The sequence below is a fragment of the Amphiura filiformis genome, chromosome 11 (genome assembly GCF_039555335.1).
Source record: "Amphiura filiformis chromosome 11, Afil_fr2py, whole genome shotgun sequence".
In the NCBI taxonomy this organism is placed as follows: domain Eukaryota; kingdom Metazoa; phylum Echinodermata; class Ophiuroidea; order Amphilepidida; family Amphiuridae; genus Amphiura; species Amphiura filiformis.
The window spans coordinates 604,935-632,564 of NC_092638.1; the positions used below are offsets into that span (position 1 = coordinate 604,935).

Genomic DNA, 27,630 nt, shown 5'->3' on the forward strand with positions numbered 1-27,630 from the left:
TGCACACTTCAGAAATGCTAAATACATCACCTTTTTCAGTTGTTAAACCAATGGAAATAGCACCCATTAAAAGGCTACTAACTAAGCAACGCAACACAAATTCGAGCCTTTCTTGTTGTTAATCGACGGCTACCGAATGTGTATTTTATTGCCAGTAGACGATCTATGCTTATTAAGGTAATAAAAAATACAGATCCCTCACTGGATAAAATTGAAAAAAAACCTGCTAGTTTACAAGCAAATCCTTGACGCCATATAGTGGCATGGGATGGAAAGACCTCATTGTAGTATAAATCACCAATAACTAAAATGAACATGTTGACACCCATAAGGAAGTCTGACAATGACAAATGTGATATGAGTAGAGTTTGAACTTTGTTTGCTTCTTTTTCGTGAGCGTAGGTAATAAGCAATTGCATTGGACGTAAATGCTAGTAGTCCAATAATCCATATGAAAACTCTGAGAGAAATATCTGGTAACATTCTACTACAGGTGAGATATGCTGAGCGTGGATCTTGAGATATGCATTGCTCTACATCTATAAAGCAGCAGGAAGCATATTTGTCAACCAAAACTACAGCAGTTGAACTGTTCAATGTTTTGAAACTTTTGTGAGTTATTCTGTATAAGTCATTTCCACTGAGGTCAATAGTTTCAAGTTTGGTTGCAAAAGCCTTCAAGCCAATTTCCTGAATACCATTATCAGACATATTCAGAACTATAAGCTTATGTAAGTGTTGAAAAATATCATGTGGTAGTTCTGAAATTTGGTTATTGGAAAGAAACAGAGATTGTAAATTCTCCAATCCATAAAAGGTTTTGGATGTCAAGTTTTTTAGTTTGTTGCCATTTAGATCTAAAACTTGCAAAGCCTGTAGTGTTCTAAATGAAGGCAGATTTGAAAGACAGTTTTTACTTATGTTCAAATATCTCAATACAATAAGACTTTCAAATGCACCAAGCGCAATAGTCTTCAAACTGTTCCTAAATAGATCTAAACTTAACAAATTTGCAGTCAAATTTAATATATTTGGTGGAAATTTGTTAATTGCATTGTAGCTTAAATCAAGTGATATCAACTTGTGATATGGATTCAAACCTTTACCTGGCACTACTGTGCTCAAGTTATTGTGACTCAAGACAAGGACCAGTAACTCTTGCATGGAGATGAATTGGATTGTTTCCAAATCATTGTGACTAAGGTCAAAGGTCCCTCTCATATTCTGTAGTGAGATGAATATATCATCTGGAAGTTTGGTGAAGTTGTTATAACTCATGTCAAGGGTCCCCTTTATGGTCTTTAGTGAGGAGAATAACCCATATGGCAGTGTGGTCAAGATATTATGATTCAGATTGACCGTACCTTATATAGACTGTAGTGAGGGGAATATCCCATATGGCAGAGTGGATAAGATATTATGACTCAGGTCAAGGGTCCCTATGTACTCTAGTGAGGTGAATAGCCCATCTGGTAGAGTGGATAAGGTATTATGACTCAGGTCAAGGGTCCCATCTATGCCCGGCCATAGTGAGGTGAATATCCCATCTGGTAGAGTGGATAAGTTATTATGACTCAGGTCAAGGGTCCCATATATGAGCTGTAGTGAGATGAATATCCCATCTGACAGAGTGGATAAGTTATTATGACTCAGGTCAAGGGTCCCATATATGAGCTGTAGTGAGATGAATATCCCATCTGACAGAGTGGATAAGTTATTATGACTCAGGTCAAGGGTCCCAGCTCTGTGTAGTGAGGTGAATATCCCATCTGGTAGAGTGGGTAAGTTATTATGACTCAGGTCAGGGGTCCCATCTATGTCCCATAGTGAGGTGAATATCCCATCTGGTAGAGTGGATAAGTTATTATGACTCAGGTCAAGGGTACCCTCTATGTCCCGTAGTAAGGTGAATATCCCATTTGGCAGAGTGGGTAAGTTATTATGACTCAGATCAAGGGTCCCATATATGTACCATAGTGAGGTGAATATCCCATCTGGTAGAGTGAATAAGTTATTATGACTCAGATCAAGGGTCCCATATATGTTCCATAGTGAGGTGAATATCCCATCTGGTAGAGTGGATAAGTTATTATGACTCAGATCAAGGGTCCCATATATGCGCCATAGTGCTAGTGAGGTGAATGTCCCATCTGGTAGAGTGGTCAGGTTGTTTTGACTCAGGTCAAGGTAAAATGACTCAACAAATGAGTCAAACACATCCCTTGTTAGTGTGTGAATGTTATTGTGACTTAGATCAATATAACGCATCCCACCCAATGGATTGAAAATGTTGGATGTCAAGTTAGTCAAATTGTTGTAACCTAAGTCAAGTATTTTTAATTGTGATAAGTTCTGAAACAGATTTGCATGAAGTATCTGAATGTTGTTGTGACTGAGATCAAGATAATACATCCCACCCAATGGATTGAAAAGGTTTGATGTCAAGTCAGTCAAATTGTTGTAACCTAAGTCAAGTATTTCTAATTGTGACAAGTTTTGAAACAGATTTGCATGAAGTATCTGAATGTTGTTGTGACTGAGATCAAGATAATACATCCCACCCAATGGATTGAAAAGGTTTGATGTCAAGTCAGTCAAATTGTTGTAACCTAAGTCAAGTATTTCTAATTGTGACAAGTTTTGAAACAGATTTGCATGAAGTATCTGAATGTTGTTGTGACTGAGATCAAGATAATACATCCCACCCAATGGATTGAAAAGGTTTGATGTCAAGTCAGTCAAATTGTTGTAACCTAAGTCAAGTATTTCTAATTGTGATAAGTTCTGAAACAGATTTGCATGAAGTATCTGAATGTTGTTGTGACTGAGATCAAGATAATACATCCCACCCAATGGATTGAAAAGGTTTGATGTCAAGTCAGTCAAATTGTTGTAACCTAAGTCAAGTATTTCTAATTGTGATAAGTTTTGAAACAGATTTGCATGAAGTATCTGAATGTTGTTGTGACTGAGATCAAGATAATACATCCCACCCAATGGATTGAAAAGGTTTGATGTCAAGTCAGTCAAATTGTTGTAACCTAAGTCAAGTATTTCTAATTGTGATAAGTTCTGAAACAGATTTGCATGAAGTATCTGAATGTTGTTGTGACTGAGATCAAGATAATACATCCCACCCAATGGATTGAAAAGGTTTGATGTCAAGTCAGTCAAATTGTTGTAACCTAAGTCAAGTATTTCTAATTGTGATAAGTTCTGAAACAGATTTGCATGAAGTATCTGAATGTTGTTGTGACTGAGATCAAGATAATACATCCCACCCAATGGATTGAAAAGGTTTGATGTAAAGTCAGTCAAATTGTTGTAACCTAAGTCAAGTATTTCTAATTGTGATAAGTTCTGAAACAGATTTGCATGAAGTATCTGAATGTTGTTGTGACTGAGATCAAGATAATACATCCCACCCAATGGATTGAAAAGGTTTGATGTAAAGTCAGTCAAATTGTTGTAACCTAAGTCAAGTATTTTTAATTGTAAGTTTTGAAACAGATTTGCATGAAGTATCTGAATGTTGTTGTGATCTAATATTAAATATTTCAGTGTGTTGAGACCTGCAAATGCATATGGTTGAATGTCATGTAAACTTGTGTTAGCAAATGATAGACCTGTGATAGTTGGTTTATATACTATCAAATCCACCCTGTTCTCATGTGTGGTGTCTGTAAGACATGAATACTGCCATTCTCTATAACCTAATGTACATGTACATGCAGACAGAAGGCACTTACATTCACACTCAATGACATGTGCAGTTACTTCAATTTCATGGAAATTTCTGAAGACTTCTAAAGAGATAAATAAGTTAGAATCCTGCCTTGTGTATATTTCATGTTGTATGTTTTGTCTGACAAGATTATTATATAAAGTCAAATCACATCCAGAATCCTTTTCAGAAAAACTTTCAAAACAAGTTGACATTTGTGTATCCACAGCATGCATCTCAAGTAATATCTCAGTGTTTTGAAAGTGAAATCTGAACTGACTTCCACTGATTACTATCATGCAAGGAATAGAATCACTTGACAATAACATGTATTTGTCTACACACTGCTGGGTTTGGTTGCCTAACAACTCTATATAGAAATAAGAATATACAGTATTAAGACCTGACTGTAATATTCTGACAGAAAGAGCTCCACTTTTAGAAGTAACCAACACATTGCATTCATATGGGCCAGTAAATGCTTGGAGTTGGATGGAATTGGTAGAAACTTCTAGAGGGTGATCAATGTCACATGCATCAATTACACTCTGTGTGGTGGGAGAGGATGGTATTACTTCTTGTGATGTAGCCGGTTTACTAGAAACATCCATCTGCATAGGCGGTTCACTAGAAACACCTATTTGCATAGTACCCAACTTGTCTGCCTTCTTTGTGATAGATTGAACTGTGGTGTGGTACGATGAAGGCAAGTTTGTTGGTTTTGTTTTTTTGCTTTGTTTTGATGCCACCTGAATATCAGAGTCTGTTGATGCAGTGACATCGATCACACTAGTTTGCATGTTATAGTCTGTAGTGGTGTCTGGAGTATTTATATTTTGACTTTCATCATCATGTGGTTCTTCACAAATGACTTGTGAGAACCAAATTGTGAAAAGAACTAAAAGAAATGCACGCTTGGGGACGATTTGTTGGCTTGATGCAGTGAACATGGTGCCGTGATTTTACAGATAACTTGTTGGTGAGAATTTGTGAAACAAAAGGATTTTGTTGTTACTCTATCTTCATAAATAATTCACAGTGAATAATTATTTTCTCAGTTATTTCCTGATTGTGTAGCAATCACTTTTTTTACTTGTGGTATACTTTATACTATAATATGTACAAAAGTAAGATATTGAGTAGTCAAAAGCTATGAATACTGTAGGCTTAGGTTCTTGATGTCGGTGATTTTGGTGTCCCGTAATCTTGACGTCAGTTTTGGACTCGGAAATCTTGAGAAAAGAGGCTCAATGCAGCTGTATAAAGGCAAAAAATGGAAAACACAAAATGTGGTTGCTACTTTTAGTCATCAAATTTATGAATCAATAATTTAATCATTGTCACCTTAACATTACATCAATATATATTCCATCAGATATATCAGGTAATTCTTGGCCAAGTTTGAATACTCGGCAATGCTTATTGCTCCTCGATAAAGACACACATGTATAGCGCAGTACAGAAGTTTCCAAATATGCGCCTTACACTGCATACACACTTAATACACTACATGGACACAACAGGTTTTGGGAAATTACCACATATTACCAATAATTACATTAGCACAAGTCAGTTTCACCTTAATTTTTTTAATTAAATTAAGTCAATTTCACCTTATTATTCTATTAACTAATACTTTAATTGTTACAGGCCAGTGTCACCTTAGTATTTGATTAATTAATTACTACAAGTCAGTGTCACCATAATAATATATTAATTAAAATTAAATAACAGGTCAGTTCCACCTTATTTAACATTAATTAACACAAGTTAGCCTATATTAACAAGTCAGTACTCTACTAATTCATTCATTAATTTACTAAAAGTCAGTGCCACCTTAGTATTTTATTAATTAAATTAATTAACACAAGTCAGTTTCACCTTAGTACTCTAATAATTAATGAATAAGTTCTCTAAAATTCAGTGTCACCTTAGTATTTTAATTAATTTCTACACACCTAATTGATAACACAAGTCATTTTCAACCAATTATGCTATTAAAATTAATTAACACGTCAGCCTTAGTACTCTATTAATTAATTTACTAAAAGTCAGTGTCAGTATTCTATTATTTAAATTAATTAACACATTAAGTCAATGCCACCTTAATACTTCATTAATTAATTGATTAATTTACTAAAATTCAGTTTCACCTTAACTTATTATATTAATGAAAATTAATAAACAGAAGTAAGCTTCACCTTAGTACACTATCAATTTTAATTAATTTTCTAAAAGTCAGTGTAGCCGTAGTATTTTAATTACAATTATATAATTTTCAACATTTTCTATATAGTTAATTAACACAAGTCAGTTTCACTTTATTATTCAATTAATAAAAATTAATCAATACAAGTCAGCTTCACTTTATTATTCTATTAATTAAAATTAATTAACACAAGTCAGTTTCACCTTATTATTCTATTAATTAAAATTAATTAACACAAGTCAGTTTCACCTTATTATTCTATTAATTAAAATTAATTAACACAAGTCAGTTTCACTTTATTATTCTATTAATTAACATTAATTAATACAAGTCAGTTTCACCTAATTATTCTATTAATTAAAATTAATTAATACAAGTCAGTTTCACCTAATTATTCTATTAATTAAAATTACTTAATACAAGTCAGTTGCGCCTTATTATTCTATTGACTAAAGTTAATCAATACAAGTCAGTTTCACCTTATTATTCTATTAATTAAAATTAATTAACACAAGTCAGTTTCACCTTATTATTCTATTAATTAGAATTAATTAATACAAGTCAGTTTCGCCTTATTATTCTATTAATTAGAATTAATTAATACAAGTCAGTTTCACCTTATTATTCTATTAATTAAAATTAATTAATACAGGTCAGTGTCACCTTATTATTCTATTACAATTAATTAATACAAGTCAGTTTCACCTTATTATTCTATTAATTAAAATTAATTAGCACAAGTCGGTTTCACCTTATTATTCTATTAATTAAAATTAATTAATACAAGTCAGTTTCACCTTATTATTCTATTAATTAAAATTAATTAATACAGGTCAGTGTCACCTTATTATTCTATTAAAATTAATTAATACAAGTCAGTTTCACCTTATTATTCTATTAATTAAAATTAATTAATACAAGTCAGTTTCACCTTATTATTCTATTACAATTAATTAATACAAGTCAGTTTCACCTTATTATTCTATTAATTAAAATTAATTAATACAGGTCAGTGTCACCTTATTATTCTATTAAAATTAATTAATACAAGTCAGTTTCACCTTATTATTCTATTAATTAAAATTAATTAATACAAGTCAGTTTCACCTTATTATTCTATTAATTAAAATTAATTAACACAAGTCAGTTTCACCTTATTCTATTAATTAAAATTAATTAACACAAGTCAGTTTCACCTTATTATTCTATTAATTAAAATTAATTAACACAAGTCAGTTTCACCTTATTCTATTAATTAAAATTAATTAACACAAGTCAGTTTCACCTTATTATTCTATTAATTAAAATTAATTAACACAAGTCTGTGTCACCTTATTATATTAAAATTAAATAACAAAATGTTGATGACAATGATACTGTAAATTATAGTGACAAAGACTGATGATGAAGACTATGGATATGGCCATGTTGATGTTGATGATGATGATGATGATGATGATGACAACACTGACGTTCATGACCATGATGATGATAGGAACAATGATCATCGTCACTGTGATGATAACGATGATGATGATGACAATAATGTCAATGACAACAATGATGATAATGATGATGAAGGTAATGAACATGATCATAACTATGGTGATGATCATGACTATGATGATAATAATGACGATGATTATGATAACAATGGAGACTGCAACAATGATGTCGCGGGTGATGTCGACCATGACTTAGTCTGTGATGATGATTTTGATGATGATGAAGGTGATGATTATGATGTAAGATGATGATGACAATGACAAACGGTCATGATCATGATGATGACCATGACCATATGATGATGATGATGATGATGGTGATGATGATGAATATGATGGCATTGATCATGACCATGATAATGATGATGATGATCACGATGACAAGGGTGTTAATGATAACATCAACGAAGAATGTGACAATGATGACGATGATGATGCTGAATGAGATGATGATGACAATAATGAAGACTATAATGATTGGTGTTGATGTTGATAATGATGATGGACGATGGTGGTGATGATGATGGTGATGATGATGATGATGATGATGATGATGGTGATGGTGATGGTGATGGTGATGATGATGATGATGATGATGGTGATGGTGATGGTGATGGTGATGGTGATGGTGATGATGATGATGGTGATGATGATGGTGATGGTGATGGTGATGGTGATGGTGATGATGATGAAGATGAAAACAGTTATGATGACACAAACAAAGAAACAAACATTTCTTAGCATGATGAAGTTTACATCAAATTTACTCTGCACATATCTTAATATCAATATTAGTTGCATTTGATTCAGGTCTATGCAAATTATAAATTTTTGATCATTTAGCATTTCATAATAATTTTCTTAAAGTATGTCTGATGGGCATATTTTCCCAAGTAATAATGTAACCCATCACATGAAAACATGGCAGTTATCAGAAGCCCATATTCAAAGCTAATAAAGAAATATGTAAGAAACTGAATTTAGAAAATAATAATGATTTAGTACTATCATTATTCCACATCTGATCGTTGTGTTAGATGTTATTTGAAAGTAAAGAACAGGGCCGATATTCATAAAGCCTTGCTAAATTAGCAACCAACTAGTGCTTAGCAAGATGCTAAATCCACTAGTTGATAGCTACGTAGCAATCAACTAATTTCTTATTCATAAAACCTTGCTAAACACTTTGCTAACTAGCTATCAACTAGAAATATTTAGCTGATAACTTATTTGGGTGTTTTGGGTGCTATGGCCTTCAACAGTTGTGTAACATCTAATACAATAGGCTTATATAATACATGTCTATTATACTTGAGCTCTGAACCACAGTCAAAATGATCAAAATGTAATGACTCATTGCTGATGGTCTTCATTGAGATTTCGTTAATAAAATTACATGTGTATTTTGTAAGCTATATAGGCCTACAAGGTTGTTACGGCAAATCATAGCAACAATAATTTAATAGCATATGATATATCTTGCTTGTTGTCCTGACAAAAGCCAAGCATGATTTATCTTTATCAAATTGACATATAATTTGTTATTGAAAATAAGTCATGCATCTTTACCAAAGAGAACATTGGTAACATGTCTCCAAAATATATATTTTACGTATCAAACAATTGAACAGAATTGCTTCGATTGAACATATCTGCTTAACTAAAGATTACTTGCTATATCATAATCATTTTTCTTGTGCAAATTTGGTTAAACAATACTGGCTTAGTTCAATGTTTATTCATTCACCCTAAATTTGTTGTGTGTTTTTAAGACAGTTTCTTATGTGTAAAACACACTGAAGACCTCAGAAACAGAATATTCTGAGAACATTATTTTTCATAATTGACAACAGTTAATATGAAATTAAAACAATAAATGCAGACTGACTAGTTGTCAACTAGTGACTTAGCGCTGCCCCAGATCAACTCTAAGTTTTGGCAAAATTTTAGAATGTTGCTAACTCTAACTGGGTTTTATAAATAAGAATTAGCAATCAGCTAGGCTTAGCAGCTTGCTAAAGTCAATTTTAGCTGTCAACTAGGCCTAGCGTGGTTTTATGAATATCAGCCCTGTTCTTTAATTTTAAAGTAGAGAACAATTCTTTAACTTTGTTAAAAAATCAAAATTACATTTTCCAAGATTCCAAGATAACTGGCATGTTTTGATGGGATGGGTTACACATAGTGGTGGCACCAGGAATGGGGGAGGTAAAGTGAATCAGTAAATGTTTGCACAAAATTGCTGCAAAAGGTTAAAATTGTTGTAATTTTTTTTTACTGGGTGTGGAGAGGGCAAGAGTTCTGACTGGGGGAATTCCCCCCTGGCACTGCCACTTGTCACACAAGTCATGTATTTGTACTTACCAGAAAGGAATCTTCCAGTGGTTGATTATTTGGGTCTCACTAAGGCCAGGATACAAGCGTCGCTTAAAATGATGAGGATGGTCTCAGCTTCTTTCCTTTCCTACAAGGAGAAAAATATTGTGTATAATTTAATTTGTGACACAATCTGGTCCATGGGGGCCAAAGGCAGCAAATTTGAAACTGAGATAATGGGATAAATATGGAGTAAAAAACAATAAAATACATAAGAAAATCGACATCAAAAAATCTATTTTGAATGCAAATTGCACATTATTGCTTTAAACCAGTACCAAATGAGAAAGAGACTTCCTAACAACAGCATACATTGGCACTGTACACCATAGGCATAACACAAATACAACAAGGTGGTAAAAACTCTCCACATGTCTACTGCAGACGACAATAGTTCCACAATTATTTTAAAAATTCAAAACTGAATTTCAGAATTGTACATTTTCATAACCATATTTGGGATCAGCATGGAAAATGCATTAAAACAAGCCCAGTATTGGTTCAGTGGCTCTTAAAATATCTCAAAACTTGTACTTTTTTGGTGAAGCCTATGGCCATCATGCAGAGCATTAAGCCTGGTGTATACCCATATAACGTGGAGATATACAAACCGAACAAATCCCATATTTGATAGTGCTCAAACTGTTACACATCCCCATAAAATTCACACTGGTTTGTAAACTTGAATTTATACCACTAACTCTACTACAGTGTTTTTATAAAACAGAGATACATACTCCATACATACTACAAAGTCCATACTTGATGCAACTTTTATACCTACAACTTTTCAAAACATATTGCACAAATGTATCAGCACTTGGGCTTTCATTTTCACAATTATATAAGTTGTTGATTGTACAAGGTAATTTTACTATCCAATTAGAGCGCTGGCTTGGGGCACAATCTTTTTAGTGAACATGAGGGATCGGAGAACAAGTGCCGGGGGTATTACCCCTTACTAAATTTTTATTATTTTTGTTTTTGCTCTTTTTATGATGAAAAAATATCTTCTTTTTTTTTTTTTTTAGTGCTGGTCGTCCAGCATCAGTCCCTAGCTTGGCCGCCTGGCGCCACCCATCGCAGCTCCAATCCTGAGGCACATTTTCATTTTACTGATTATTTAAGGCTCAATAAAGAGTTTTACTTAAACTGAAAATGTAGCTTTTATAAGACAAGAAACAGGTTTGATAATAAATACATTGTCCTATGGATGCAATAAGTAGACAAATTTGGTTTTGATTGAAGTCTTCTCAGTCAAACCCCGATTATTTTTTGTCATTATTTGACAGAATTTGAACTTTTATAAAATGTATAAAACTAAGAAAATTTAGCATACTAACAAACATGAAACACAATGTTGTCTTCTCCATCAGTTCTGATCACAGAAAGTAAATTAACATCAAAATGAATAATAAAAAAGACAAATATTGTTAAACAATGTACTTACCAAGTTGGATGTTGTAGGTAACTGGATATGGTTTGGATCCTCCAAAAGGATTGGCACAGATCTCGAAGAAACACTGAAAAGTTTGTTTTTTCAGCTATCGCTTTGATCCTCCAAAAAGATGACGCACTCAAACAAAATACTGAAAAGTTTTTTGTTTTTCTGAAATTATGGCTTTGATAGCACTTTGATGCAGATGATGATACAGAAATTTACACAATGTGTGACGAGTAGAAAACAGGTGTCTTGTCTTTATGAAGAGTCAAGGTGCGACTGATCACGCTCCTACCAATGTCAGTATTTATAGGCAATCTGATCTGCTATTCCAGTGGGCTATTTCAGTTGAAATCATTACACCCTCCTATTGAACACATAAGCTTAAGCTCCTACATGGGGTGTAGATTTCAAATGGAGCACCTTTTCGGGAAACCGCATTTGAAATTCACACTCCCTGTGTGGGTGATTAAAGTCATGTCTTCCATAGGGTGTATGGATTTCAACTGAAATAGCCCAATTCTACCACAATATTTTTTGTGTCCCAGGAAAATCATACCCTAGATTTTGGAAGTCAATTGCTTGATGAATAGCTGGCATTCCAGGGGGAGGGAACACTCATTGAAATTGACACAGTATCGGCTGTATTTGGTCAAGACCACCAATTTGCATCCTTTTGGGTCACCTTACAATTAGCATTGTATTATGGTCACCAATTCGCTCCCTTTCAGTGGTTGATAATTTAAAGATCTGTCTATATTATATTACCCCCTGCATTGGCGCATATCCCATTTTTAAATTCTTCATTTTTTATTACCTATATTGATCAGATCCGATCAGATATGGACCGATATTATAAAATTGATAGCAGATATTGGATTGGTATACAAATGCCATTTCGGTTGAGCCTTATATATTACCCCTGCATTGGAGCATATCCCTTCTTAAAATCCCAACATACATCTACATAATCAAACTTGTTCTTCAAACCTACAGTGCTGCACAAAATCTTTCCAGCTTTGAATCAGTTAATGTAAACTCATATAGCTAGTATTTGAAAGGCTATGTGTTAGCTCCAGGGACGTAAACTTCAGTTTTAGTTGCAGTCGACACCCATGTGGAGAGACTTAAAAAACCCATCATACTACATATCAAACCCGCAGTGCTGCACAAAATCTTGTCAAAATATTTTACTATCCCTCTAGCCACATTAATTTCAGTTCTGAACTCATATGTAAACTTAGAAATATAGTTCCAAAGACTATTGTTTACACACTATAGTTGTTTAAAGTTTTTATTCTTCAGTGGCTCCTGCTTAAGAATTGCCAGTCCAAATTAGCAGTGGTACCCCCCATCCCCAGTAGAAAGTTGACAGATTACAACTAGTTAACATAACAATTCAATTTCCGTACATGTAACAAGATCGTTTATCTGTTTACAATATATACACAATGTGAAAGTTGGTTGATAAACAAAACACCAAAAGTGATAGAATTACATGTAATATTAATCATTCAACTTTCACCATGCATCAGGTTTTACACAAAAAAACACCCAATATATTGTTACAGGTAATTCATATTAGCTTATTTTAAAAACACGATAGAATTACATGTAAAGTATACCCTTGTTCACTTTGCTTGATTAATTTGAAGTTTTATGAGTTTTATGAGACATGATCAAGGGAAATATATTGCTGTTGAGTTATTGGCAAAAATAGGCTCTAATTCTTTTGTTTCCTATTATTTGCAGCAACAGATAAATTGCCTATAACTTGATAGCAAGAAGTTCAATTTTGATGTCGTTTTTATGAAACTAGCGTCTTTTAAAAGGTTATTAACTGATGAAAAAAACTTAAATTGAATAATTTTGACATTAGACTTGTTTCCATTGATCCTGACTTGGCTGCCCACATAATAAGATGTTTGATCTTGATTTTGGACTTTATCTGATGTTATGATGTTTTATGTATTATATTATTCTTGTTTTCATCCATTGTTTATGTTTTCATGCGCCTTAGTGCAAATTGTTTTGGTTTTCGGCGCGGTATAAATGTCAATTAGTAGTAGTAGTAGTAGTAGTAAGACCTGTTACCACAAAATGAGAGGAAAGTTGCAAGTTTTATTCGTAAGCTTATCATAAGCTTTAAAATGATATATAAAACATGCCAGGACTGTTCCCACAATTGGTGTTCAAAAGTCTATATTTTGATCTTTTGTTTTCTATTGTTTTCTGGCATGTTCAAGGAATATATTCATATTGTGGCGGAATCTGGTAGCGAGCGTCTAAGGCAACTTGGTGATGTGACGTGGGCGTGCGGCCAATCCGCACAGTCTTAGCGATACTAGTCACACTAATGAGTCAGACGAAGGAGCCTCGGATATAATTATGTCATTGTTCTCATCCTTTATTAGGGTTCTGGGCTGATCCAAGTGATCGGCTGGGGAGCGGTAGTAGTGGTCATTGATGCAGAGAGAGAGAGAGAGATATGTCTTGACCAACCTGCCTCGACGGTCGCAGGGTATGGAAGAGCCAAGAATGATTGGCGCACCGGCTTATATACTCTAGGTATATCACGTGACCAAAAATAACAGAAGGGCGCCATCTCTCTTCTGAATCCATTTCCGCTACACACCCCTCCCCAAAACCGATCCGTCCCGGATCGTACATAGTCGGGCCCGGGCGGGAAAGTGTGCGGTGATTGTTTTTCAAAACTGATCAAATCACACGCAACTGAATCTTTCTGATTCAGTAAGGATCGATCACTTACGCCTAACCGGAGCAGGGATCACCAAAAGAGCCAGACAACGACATGCAAGAGCATGCGGGAGGATACGAACATGGAACGAGATCATCCATGATCGTACATTACCCTCACCGGTGCCCATACACATTGCTCTCAGATTCAATCAGCGCTCCACCGGGTCCAAAATCCGGAGTAAATGATGTTTCCTTAAAAACAATCATCTTTATATTAACGCTTCAACACTTATAACATAATTATCAAAATGTGGGAGAATTATCTGAATTTTCCGAAATATCTCAAGCAATTTGGCATATCCAACACATCATCAACCTTAAAATTACTTGTTGTCATGCTTTGTGATAGTGAATGTTTAAACAAAGCAGTTCTAAATAACTTCACAGCATGTATATTATACGCTGGTAACCTTTATGACATTATAGTTAGAGTCGCCTTAAAAGAACTGTATCATTGCTCGGTACAAGCATTATCTCTAGTTATTACTTATCAAAAAAATATGTGTTACTTCCACGATTACCTCACAAGCAAATAATAGGAGGGACCATTTATGGAGCCATCGCATCAAAGAAAGAGCCGGCCAGCGACGAGTAAGAACACAGGAGGAGCCTTCATAGATCGAACATCTATGACAGGCAACCGATCCTCGCTAGTGAACATACTCCTCACCGGTAGACTCCCTATCCGATCCGACGAATCCCCATCCGGAGCACACAATGTCTCCTATTATCATTTAAAAGCAATCATATCATGCAAAATCAACCTGATTAATTGTTTAATACAAAATGCATGGCCATGCTCCCATAAATAATTTTACATGCATCTCTCTGCACATTGCAACTTTGGTACTCATGCATTATAATCGCGCTATATAACTGACTGACTCCGAAATTCCGGAGTTTAAAAACAAAGCCCAGGTGGGAATGTGCAGTGATCTCATCAAATCATGCATTGTAAACTACCGACAAGCAACATAAGTATACCAGTCATTCCCATTTCCAGAATCACCAAAAGGGCACATACTGTGACAGGACCAATGATCCTTAACACCAGGGATCTAGCTTCCCCGCGTGTCCCTCATCGACTGATTCGCTAATCAATCCGACTGATAACTAAAATTCCGGAATGACTGATCTACTAATGTGAATTATTATGCAACATAAACATTTCACTTACGGTAGGCATTCCATTCATTCCTAGATGCTTTCAGGAATTACCGGAGCAGCGGAAGGGCCCATACAGCGAAATGCAACGACATGGGAAGACTCCGACAAATCCTCAACCAATGCCCATACATGACACCAGGGATCACAACCGATGATCCAACAATTCCCGGAATCCGGAATAAATGATTTACCACCATCAATGCATTTATATTGTTTAAACTAAACAATCAGATCTTCCAAACACCCATACATGTGTAAACTCACACAACAATTGTACAATTTCATAGGATTTCACTTTGTACACGAGATCATGATATTATACAGCAAGATCTTTACCAGTCACATATATTTAAACTTGATCCGACATTCCGGAGGTTTAAGGGAGGTGTAATGAGCGTGAACCTGGTTTGGATGCAGAGGGAGTGTGCCTGTAACAGACACAGCCACCAGAAAAGGACCAGCTCAGATCGCGCGCCAAATAAGTTTGCAGTCCAGAAATTTCATTTTTTCTCAGCCTTGCAAAAAAAATAGGCAGAGGTGGGAATCGAACCCGGGACCTCGGTGTTGTAAAACCTACTGCGTTACCACTGAGCCAACTGACAATCAGCTATGAGAAGTTTGATAGTAATCCTTGATATTGCTGAATAGAATAAATCAATACTGATAGGCCTAGGTCTATTTATCTAATGTACGATGCTATTCAAATTGGCCTATAAACTAGGAATATAATGTGAAATGACTATCAATCGATCAATCAATCAAGTTGTCAAGTTATCAAGAATCAATAATAAACCGACGTAGGCCTATCATGGAATATTACTAACTAGGCCTAGTAACTAATATTCCAAATAAATAAAAGCATAGGCCTAAATAAATAAATAAATACATAATGCAGTTAGTATTTTAGTTGCAAAATTCCAAACATTCTATTCACACATTCTATTATAATTTTCTGCTATACACGCAAAGGACCTGTGCCTTTAATATGTCCGCGCCTAATCAATAATGAGTCTTTCACCATGCTCACACACCATGTTAAACTATTGTATCCCTGCAAGTATTATACTGACCAAGTCCTAACACCTCAATGAAATGGATGTTATAACGTACCCAATCAAGCGAACATATCAAGGTCATATCAGGGCGTTATACAAAGAATGGTCAAAGGTCAACGTTTCCAAAGAAGTATAATAATAGATGTATAGTAGACACAAGCTTTCGTGCGGGAAACATAAACACATAGTCGTCAGTCGTGTGGTTTTTATGAGATTTGATACGGCGCTGAAGTCTATTGGCTGTCCCAAAATCAGTACCAGACCCGGTTTCCAGACGGCAATGTGTGTGTTGTTACAAGGAATGCAAACTCATTTTATCAATGAGTGAACCACATAGAGGAATACGACATCTATCGTGAGCCAATCTGCATTCTGTTGCCTGCAAAAGCCGGCGATCAGGTAAAAATTCTAAAAGCAAGCGTGACTAGATATTTGCGTTAATTCCATGATACGTGTAAAACGCATTGAAAACGCCAAATTGCAGTCATAAAATATATAATATTAGTAAATCACGAAATCGAATGTTAACGTAGGTATGTGGAAAAGAACTGCAATAACAATAACAAACTATGTGCCCAAAGAGTTGTCTTTGGCATGTCGCTTTTTTGAAATATGACCAAAAATATCAAATTTTGGAAAAACGCCCCAAAATTTAAAACAAACACGAACCTTCCAAAATAAATATATATTAGCACTCGGCGGCCCAGTCACTACCTGCCGCTGTGATTTGGGGTAACTCATTGCTTCCCCTCTCCAGATACCGGAACTTCAAGGTCGCTCATACCCCAGCCCTTAAAAGAGCCAAGTTTTGTTGGAGCAATAGACATTGTTAAATTAAATTGTTTCAATAATCAAGAATTATTATAACATTGTATTAACTAATGTTATGGTTTGGAAGGTGAAGATGGGATGAATTATGACCGGAATGTGTTGTGATGGACGGATGATGGAATGAGATGAAAAATGTAATGGATAAATGAAAATGGACAATCATATGAAATTTAGAACATTTTACAACTGGAATCACATAATTATTTTGACCATGCATGCAAATTACCAATCACGCATTAGTTCACAGTAATTCCCGCAGTTCTTGCTTGTTTCAATTTCTACGCCGAGCAACTTCTCTGGATCATCGGTAATCATTCCCACGAGCAACTTCTCCGGAGACACGTATTTATTTTCGCCGGATCAACTTGCCCGATAAGGATTCCTGCCGGATACGGATGAAGCTATCCTGCCGGATTCGGATGAATCCGTCGGATCTGATCAGAAGCTATCCTGCGGATAGAAGCTATCCTGCAGGATACGGATGAATCTATCCTGCCGGATACGAATGAAGCTATCCTGTTATTTATACACTACACATATTCGCATGTGCTGGAGGCTCAGCTCCCATGTGCAGAATTTCTTTCAACCTCTCGCTTTACACATTGCCGAAACTATAAAACTACTAAAATAATTCCCCTTGGTCCGCTTTCCATTCCGGACTCTGCTCCAACCACGGCATCATTCTTCGTGGGAGTCTGCTACATAATTTCTCCTACCACGGCATCTCTATTTTTCCTCGTGGGAGTCTCTCATCACTGCATCGACCACGGCATCTCAATTTCTTTGTGGGAGTCTCTTCAAATCAATTCGATTAACATTGTTCGGCAAAGGTGAAGGAGGACTTGATCCGATTATTATCAACATGCACATATCCGGCGACAAGTTCATTCTGCTACAGTTCTCATTAATGTACTCCGGTGATTTTCTTATGATTTTGAATGACTTTTCTCATTCGTTCTCTTTTTAGTGCTATCGGATGTAATCAATAATTTATCTGACGCTGTGTCACTTCCGTACCCTGCAGGCGAACGACGCTTCTCTCAAACTGGTTACTACATGATCGTTTTGAGTTCTTCAGTGTCCTGTATCTCTCGGCTCTCGGAGTGATTCATGATAAATCCGGCACTCCGGCTCTCTAAGGAGTTCATGATAACTCCGGCGCCCCGGAGTAATTTATGATGTTATTTCTTGTTGTTCTGCTTGTTCTGCTCCGTTAAGACTTGCAATCCCACCGCTGCTCACCAATGTGGCGGAATCTGGTAGCGAGCGTCTATAAGGCAACTTGGTGATGTGACGTGGGCGTGCGGCCAATCCGCACAGTCTTAGCGATACTAGTCACACTAATGAGTCAGACGAAGGAGCCTCGGATATAATTATGTCATTGTTCTCATCCTTTATTAGGGTTCTGGGCTGATCCAAGTGATCGGCTGGGGAGCGGTAGTAGTGGTCATTGATGCAGAGAGAGAGAGAGAGATATGTCTTGACCAACCTGCCTCGACGGTCGCAGGGTATGGAAGAGCCAAGAATGATTGGCGCACCGGCTTATATACTCTAGGTATATCACGTGACCAAAAATAACAGAAGGGCGCCATCTCTCTTCTGAATCCATTTCCGCTACAATATATTTCCTGGGGTGACCAATCAGTACAGTGCACTGGTACTGTTCTGCCATGGTTCCAATATGGATAATATATGTACAGTGCACAGTGTGCCCTGTTTTATGATGTAAAAGATGAATGCAATACATGTATGGTACCAGATAATAGATATTTTCCCATTTTGGGTGAACAAACAGCCCGTCCCTAGCACTCAAAACTATAGTGGGTAATATAATAATGTAATTGTGGAAAAGGTTTATCTTTTCTATCAGTAGCATGGGCCACAATTGGTCACAACAGAGGGTATTTAAGTTATAATGTTCATGAAATTTGGATAAAAGGAGTGCTTTGGGAAAATATAGTAATATGGAAATATATTGTATAAATATTAGATAAGAAATCAGACAAATTTCAATAAAGAAAAACCCTAGTTACTTTGTACAAATACTGTATAATTCGATCTCCACAAGTTCAGCTATATCGTTTTCCAAGTAGGCTGCAAATTAAACATTGCAATGTTGAAAATCAATGATGTCATCCCAAGCTAGCCAGCTTTGTATTCATGCAGAATTATTTCAGCTTAAAAATAACAGAAACCTTATTTTAGTACCGTAACCACTCGGGTATAAGCCCACCCCCCTAGATGGCAGATTTCACTTCAAAAATGGGGGGTGGGCTTATAACTGAGGGGAAACTAATACTTGAATTTAGAAATTTTAGAAAATTCATCCCCATTTGTATATGCCCAATGTACCAGTAATTTCTATCATCTATGTCAATTTCTTAAAATTCTAAGTGTGGAATGTTAATTATCAACTGATATCTTTTTATATTTGTTTTTTAAATGTGAGAGAAAAGCATAGATTTGATTTAAGGGATCCAAAATGAGCGTTTATTGCGTTTCGACAGTATTTTTTGTGGGACATGAGAGCACCTCGGACATATCAAATTGCATTCTGAATACGAAGCATGTCTTTCTGATATCAAATAATTTTCATTTTTTTAAATCACAATATAATATTTATATATGATATTTTATATAACAGTCCTCAAAGTAAATTATATAAATCTAATGATATATTCTTAAAGTGTATGTAGCAGGGAGGAAAAGCCGACAGTCAATTGAAAATTTTGACCTTTCATATGGAAGATATGGATTTTTTTCCAAAAGACCTATTTTTTTGGGGTTTTGGGAAAAAAATCCATATCTTCAATACGAAAGGTCAAAATTTTCAATTGATCGTTGGCTTTTCATCCCACCTACATACACTTTAAGTATAAATCATCAGATTTATAAAGTTTACTTCAAGTACTGTTAAATATCAAAAATATCAATTTTAATGATTTGCCATAAAATGTGTATTAAATTGCGAATTTCAAAAATCAAAATTATTTGATATCAGAATGACATTCTTCGTATTCAGAATGCAATTCGATTATGTCTGATGTGCTCTAATGTCCCAAAATAAATACTGTCCAAACGTTCATACCCCACCCCTTAAGTACTTGGCCAAAATTTAGTACTGGGCTTATAGCCGAGTGCACCCTTGTTCCCAGAATGTTTTGAAAAATAGGGGGTGGGCTTATACCTGAAGGTGGGCTTATACCCGGGTGGTTATGGTAATTACTAATATTATTTCATCATTTTTAGTAAAATAACAAAATAAATATTTAAAAGAAATCATACATTATTGCTTTAAAACATTTTATTTTCTGTGGCAGCACTGGGGAGGGGGCTTCCCCCAGTAAAAACCCAAAATTAGGAAAATTTCCACTTTTTATGACAATTTTAAGCAAAATTTGTTGATTTTGCTCCCCTGAAATTCACTTTGCCCCCCATGCCCCACCCCCAAAAAGAAATCAGGAATTTTTGGAACTATACCCTTTTTTCAGTACTCTAGTAGCTCTGAAATTGGGTACGGAAGTAAATTAAATCATCGGATAATATTACCTTGGCATGGATCTTGTTCACTGTTGCATAGCTCTTAATTTGAGTACTGTAAAAGTAGAAATTTTCGCGAGGTTTTTATTTTCGTGAATTTTGTGAGTGGTCATAAAATCGCAAAAAAAAAAATTCGCTAAAATAACCTTTCTCATTAGGTTTCTATTGTATCAATATCAAAACCGCAAAATTTAATTCTCACGCAATTGACAAAATCTTCAAAATTGCGAAAATATCTTCTCGCGAAAATATTGACTTTTACAGTATTTTTTTTTCTGTTGTAGCTTTGGTGTGATTTGTAATGTCTTTTCTTCATGGTGGCAGACATCTACTGCAAGTCAGATCAAATCATCGGATAATGTTACCTTGGCATGAATCTTGTTCTTTTAATTTGAGAATATTTGTCTTTTTTCTGTTGTAGCTTTGGTGATTTGTAATGTCTTTTCTTCATGGTGGCAGACATCTACTACAAGTCAGATCACTGTTAAGATCAGTTGCTTCTCATCCAACACAGTGTCAATTAAAAACCAATTTCAAAGAAAGGTAAGAAAAATGTAGCTTTAATAGGTGATGAAAAAATGACCCGTTCTACAGGCGGATGGACTTTCTAAGTATGACTGAATAGATTCATCAGGTTTGTAGATAAACAGATCACATATACGATCCTCTCCTGGCTGATACACCATCTACAGTCGGGATCCGGCAAACCGGAAGTGGTGAGGATCTACCATCATCATTCTGAAGATGTCTATCGACCATGATAGACGAAACCGTCAATCGTGAGTAAATTTCTGGTTTTGTGCATACAAAATTTATTTAATCTTTCTAAGTATGGTCGGTTTTGTTGGGATATTCTTTTTTAAATTTTTGGCGGTGATTGTCTTTTTTTAAAGTTTTCTTGAAACAGCTAAATGAACAATCAATTTGCATACATATTTATAGAAAATAAAAATGTGGCTTAGGTGACAAAAAAACAACAACAACACCCAAAACACTGTTCTAAAGTTTGTTGGGCTTATAATCGGTAAAGAAAATGAGACTCATAACGTCGTGTATTAATATAGAATGGTGTGCATGGAGTTGGGAGCAACACTTATGCTAGTTGCACATTGTGTAATGCATCACTGGTGCATGCTTATGTGAATTTATGTGAGCTTATGTGAATTTACTTATTGACTTGTGCAGTAACAAAAACCAAATAATTTTCACCAAATATAAGCGGAACAAACTACAAGTGGATGGACTTTCCAAGTTTTATTTTTTTTCGGAGGCTAAATGACCCCCAAAATCCCTGAAAGATTGAAATTGAAAAAAGTTTGCAAACATATTTTGAAAATATTTTAAAATCTTTTCCAAAAAAATTCAGTCAAAATTAATCAACTGTTTTTTACTTGCATGTAGCTTTAAATAAAAAAAAAAAGCAAAATCTGGGTTGGTCAGGCCCAGGGGGTTTGGGTTCAGTTGTCTCAGTTGTGTTTCCAGCAATATTTCAGAGTTGTCAACTTTTGAGCATTTATACAAAGAATGAGATTCTATTCATCCAAAATGAGTCGTCACTTAACAAACTAAGAAGTTGTGCAATAATTATGAGCCTTGGGGGAGGGTAAAATTAGGGGACAAGAATTGTTTGGCAAGCCAAAAGGGGGAAAGCAATTTTTGGCAGGTTGAAAGGGGGGGGCAAGTAATTTTGGCACACATTTACGGGCATCTTTTAAATAACAGGCTCTAAAAAGGCTTAGGAAAACAGTACAGAACCATTCAAATGTTCAAAATTTCCTGGTCGCTATGCCCACATTATATATCTAAACCATTTCAGGTTTGCAAAATGGGAACCAAAAAATTTGGTATGTACAAACGACTGGGAGGGACAAAGATTTTTGACAGACAGAGAAGAGGGCAAGCAATTTGGGGCAGGCCGAGGGGGGAGGGGCAAGCAATGTTTGGCACCCTGTTTGGAAATGTTACCCCCAGGGGCTCATAATTATTGCGCAATCCCTAAGAACAAGTTAAAAAACAAAAAACAAAAACTAATTGATTTAAATCCTGACTAAAATCCTGTATAATAACATGATACTGTGGTTGATAGCCATGGATATACCGCAGAGGCTAATATATTATTAGTTCATAGACCCTGGAATTCCAGGGTCTGTGGTTAGTTATTAGGTAAGGTTGGGTGTGATATGAATTATATCTAGTCAAGGAGCCTGATAAATAATCCAAGACTAGGTATATAATTTGTATCACACCCTAAGCCAAACCTAATACAAATTTTATCATACCCATTTTGGTTTAATTTAAGTTATTTATATTCTATGAATTTTATTATGTCCCATATTTTGATATTAAAAATAAAATATTATTCACAATCTAGTAAAGAACATATTTTTGAAATAAGTACAATTTCAGAGTTACAATTGTAACCAAATCAGTGTGAATTGATGCACTCTAACAGTGCCTTCATCCATATCATACCGGGAATGATATGGATTGGTAAATAACACAGGAAAGAGGCCTGCTACCAAATCTCTTAGATATTTTTGTCTCAGCTCATGAGCAGACCAGAAGTCCACAGGTTGTCAGAGGATGCTTCCACAATAACATCAGTGGACTTCTGATGAGGATCATCAGTTACAGTCAAAATATCAGGGTATTTGTACAAATAATGTGCTGAAAGCTTGTTTAAACTGTTAGTTATTTCAATATACCAGCAGTTATGAATTTGCTTTTAGATAATAATTCATTGTTATAATTGTGTTTGTCTGTTTGTTTGTTTGCATCACTAGATTATTTGTGAGAACCATGGCTACTGGACAATCACCAGGTCACCAGAATAGACTCGCTCAAGAGAAATCCCCCTATCTGCTGCAACATGCTAGTAACCCAGTTGATTGGTAGGTTATTTACTTTATTATCAATTCTTATACACTTGAGAATGTTCCTGCAATCTTACCCACACGTGTCGGGGTGTGTGTGTCGACGCAATACACATACTCGCTATTTGAACTAATCGGGAGGTGCACCGCAACAACGGGACTGATCGATTTTAAGCCCTAGGTAATTCCTTGTAAAATGTAGAATTTAGTTTGATTCAAATTTGTAATGCTTATGATATTTGTATTTGAATTGAAGTGTTTAAGAATGTGAATAAAGGTATTGTTTTTAGCCGCTGTCGTGCATCTATCGTCTCATATAACACGGGCGACATCATTATTTTTTTTTTTTTTCTTCTTGGCGTAAAATAATGATGTTGCCCGTGTTATATGAGACGATAGATGCACGACAGCGGCTAAAAACAATACCTTTATTCTCTAATTAGTCAATTGGCTTCCATTTGAAATACACACTCCCTCTGTGGAAGATTTAGCTAAAGTCTTCCACAGTGGGAGTGTGGGCATCAAATAGAATAAACAATTGGGTAGCTGTCATTTGAAATACTCAATCCGGTTGTGGGCACAAGTAAAGCCATATACAGGGGAGTGTAGGTTTCAAAATAGTTAACCCTTGCTAATTCCACTTGAAAATTTTCTTAAATTTTAAACAGAGGTGTGACAAATTTCAAATGAAATAACATAATCAGTCAATTGATCAATCAATTGATTATTTAATTTGTTAATCAATAAAACAGCTGATCAATCAATCAATTGAACAATCTAATTAGTGACTAATTAATGAGCTGTTGGACCAATTATTGATTAATCTTAATTCAGTTGGTGGAACATGATCATTCAATCATTGATATCGGTTGGTGGGTCAATCATTAATCAGTCATATCAGTTGATGGATCATTCAAGCTTTGATTAATCAATCAGTTGATTGATTGATTAATCAGTTGATCAATCAATTGCTTGATCCATCAATCACTTGATCCATCAATCAACATATCCATTAACAAGTTGATTCATCAATCAGTTGATCCGTCAATCAGTTGATTCATCAATCAGTTGATCAATCAGGTAATCATGCAAGAAGTTTATCAATCAGTTAATCCATCAATCAGTTGATCTGTCAATCAGTTGATTCATCAATCAGTTGATCAATCAGGTAATCATGCAAGAAGTTTATCAATCAGTTGATCAATCAATTAGTTAATCATTGAAATTATTGATCAATCAACAGTTGATCAATCAAATAGTTGAGCTATCCTATTATTGTCTAATCAATCAGTTGTAGGATCAATCATTAATTAATTAGTCAGTATGTTGGTGGATCATCAATCATTGATAATCAATCAGTTGATTGATCAATCTGTTAATCCACCAATCACTTGATTCATCAATCATTTGATTAATTAGGTGATCATGCAAGAGGTTTTTTATCATGTTTAACTTTTCTTATTTCTCACAAACTTGAAATTGCTTACCGAGAGGAAGCTTTCATCCAGTATTCTCTTGGACGTCTTCAGCCCCAATATTTGGTTTTTTATCAGTTGATCAATCTACCAGTTAATCAGGAAATCATGCATGGGGTTTTTTTAGTCAGTTGACTATTCAATCTGTTCTTCAGGTGATGAGTCCATAATTCAATCAGTTCTGCAATCAATTAGTTATCAATTAGTCAAACAAACAGCGAATGCCACCATCACGTTTTCCTAAACTAGCATTTGAGGCACATATCCGTGGCAAACGCCCAAGAGGGAGACCACCAAAAAGATGGAGTGACTGCCTGAAAGCCGACTGTAACAAAGTAAGCATCAGCTCTTTGGTCGAAGCTAGCAGGCTAGCTCAAGACAGAAGGAAGTGGCAGGACATCATGAAGCAGATGGCACCACTCAACCCGAAGTTGGAGTGAACGCCATAGGTCAAGGTAGGTCAAGGTCAAACAAACAAATGAATGATCAATCAATTTTTCAATCACTTAGTCAATTAACTAATCAATTTATATTTTTAATCCAGGTACCCTTGGGGCAAGGAAGCTTTTGATAAAGCCAAGACAGAAAACAAACCCATCTTCCTATCAGGTAAGATAAATGACCTGTCATTTTCACAAAGTTGTCAAAATGTTATTGTTATTTAAAAAAAAATTTCAAATATTTTTGCAAAATACAGTACATACATACATACATACAAATATTTTATTAGATAACTGCAATTATATACAAAAGACAGAGAATGCCACAAAAAGCTCGCAGAGCAGGCGGCAAATTCAAAATCTAATTACAAGCAAAAAGTGAGAAACAATGGAAAACACATGAAAAGCAAAAACTTTATACCATGGCGAGGAGCAAACCCATAGCCAAGCAAATGGCAACCAGAAGGGCGAAAACAAACTAGCGCTGTGCATTGACCGCGCCAACACGCATTTGCCACACAATTTTTGAGCCAATGGCAGCGCTGATGCTCAAATACTTAGCAATGGCTTTGCTCCTCCGGGTGTCAAACTCAAGTATTTTTAACTCAGGCATCACATTTTTGTGGACACACCCTGTTGAACCAATGATGATGATGACGATTTTGCATGAGTAAATGTCCGGGTTGCGTATGTCGGTTGTTGTGGTATCCGGAAGCGTGTGTTCTTTTGCTTTTAGATGGCCAGATCGCATTGCCTCTTTGAAAGAAGTTTTTAGCTCCTGCATGAGTTATCCCCATCTTCTCACAATTTGCGCAAACATTGACGGCGGAAGCTACGACGGATGTATATGCCAAATAAGCAACCAGTAGATAAATCCAAGGGTGGAATTTTGGAAATTTGTCGGACGAACGTTGAGGCACGTCCGAACCGGTCGCCATCTTGGACATACATACATACATAAAACATTTCTATAGCGCTTTTTCGCAGTTCAAAGCGCTTCACAGTACAAAGAAAAATAAATAAAATTACAATAATTTAAAAAGGTGGGTTTTAAGATGCCTTTTAAAGACCTGCAGTGACAGGGCCTCTTTGATGGAAGTGGGCAGTGAATTCCAGTGGCGTGGACCGTACACTGAGAACCCACAGTCACCTGCAGATCTTTTGGTCTTGGGAATAGTGAGTCTGGTAACGTCCTTGGAGGAGCGAAGATTACGTTTTCTGGAATGGGTGTTATACATAGAAATTAGCTCGGACAAGTAGGTAGGGGCACTGTTATTTATACACTGATATGAGAACAAGGATTTTGAAGTTAACTCGCTGCTTGACTGGGAGCCAGTGAAGACGGGTGAGATAAGGTGATATATGATCGTGCCTACAGATACCAAAAATAATTAATAGATTTAACGGAGTTGAGTCCCGGGTACAAGCGCCGGCCATGCCTACTCCCTATTCCAGAAAAATACAGCACTAATTTTGTGGGATAAAAAAAATATTATCCTGTTTTGCCAAATGAAACATAGCTAAATCCTAATCCTTTAGTTAGTCCTAACTGGCAGTAAAAGAAAAATTTTAATATTTGGCCAATTTTTGGAATTAAGGGCCAAAAACACACATTTTTAGGGTGTTTTTCGTATGCTGTGACAATCAAGCCTAAAGACTTGTAATAAGACTAATTTCAGTTTATGCATTCTTGATTTTGGAAAAGACATATTTCATTTTTATAACCAATTATTTAATTATAGTAACACAAAAAAGTGGGAATTAAAGCAAATTGCGATGTCTACTCTAGATTTTGAATGCTTAGACTTGTTACAAGTCTTTGATTTTTGTGAGTCGATTGTCAGAAAACATGCCCAAAATGCATGTTTTTGGCTCTTTTTTCAAGAAATTGGCCAAATATTAAAATTTTACTTTTATTGCCAGTTAGGACTAACTAAAGGATTAGGATTTAGCTATATTTTATTTTGCAGAACTTGATCATATTTTTTTAATCCCAAAAAAATAGTGCTGTATTTATCTGGAATAGGGAGTAGGGACTGTATATGTGCACTTGGTTTATCCTGATCCAAACTCGCTCTTGCAGTTTTTCTTGTGGAGTCCTGGTTTCCTCCTGCTTTCAAAATCATTGATTAGTTGTTTGATTATCAAAAACTCCCTTAACCCAATGGAATTTGGGGAGCTGCACAGATAATTGGTGGATGTTACAATATAAGTGCAGATAGGTTTGTGCAGGG

General features: G+C 35.4%; 1 protein-coding gene across 3 annotated transcripts in view; it reads left to right on the plus strand.

Annotated features, from left to right (window-relative positions):
- The window catches only part of LOC140164194 (spermatogenesis-associated protein 20-like), a 115,093-nt gene that overhangs the window by 17,035 nt on the left and 70,428 nt on the right, over positions 1-27,630 (plus strand). For 2 of the 3 annotated variants that reach the window (XM_072187438.1, XM_072187439.1), the window contains exons 2-4: positions 21,030-21,151; positions 23,392-23,499; positions 25,501-25,565. In XM_072187438.1, coding sequence (XP_072043539.1) covers positions 21,045-21,151; positions 23,392-23,499; positions 25,501-25,565 — 280 coding nt within the window. In that variant the 5' untranslated portion in view covers positions 21,030-21,044. Of the gene's footprint in view, positions 1-18,604; positions 18,624-21,029; positions 21,152-23,391; positions 23,500-25,500; positions 25,566-27,630 lie in introns of those variants that run through there. The other variant, XM_072187440.1, reaches the window with a different exon arrangement.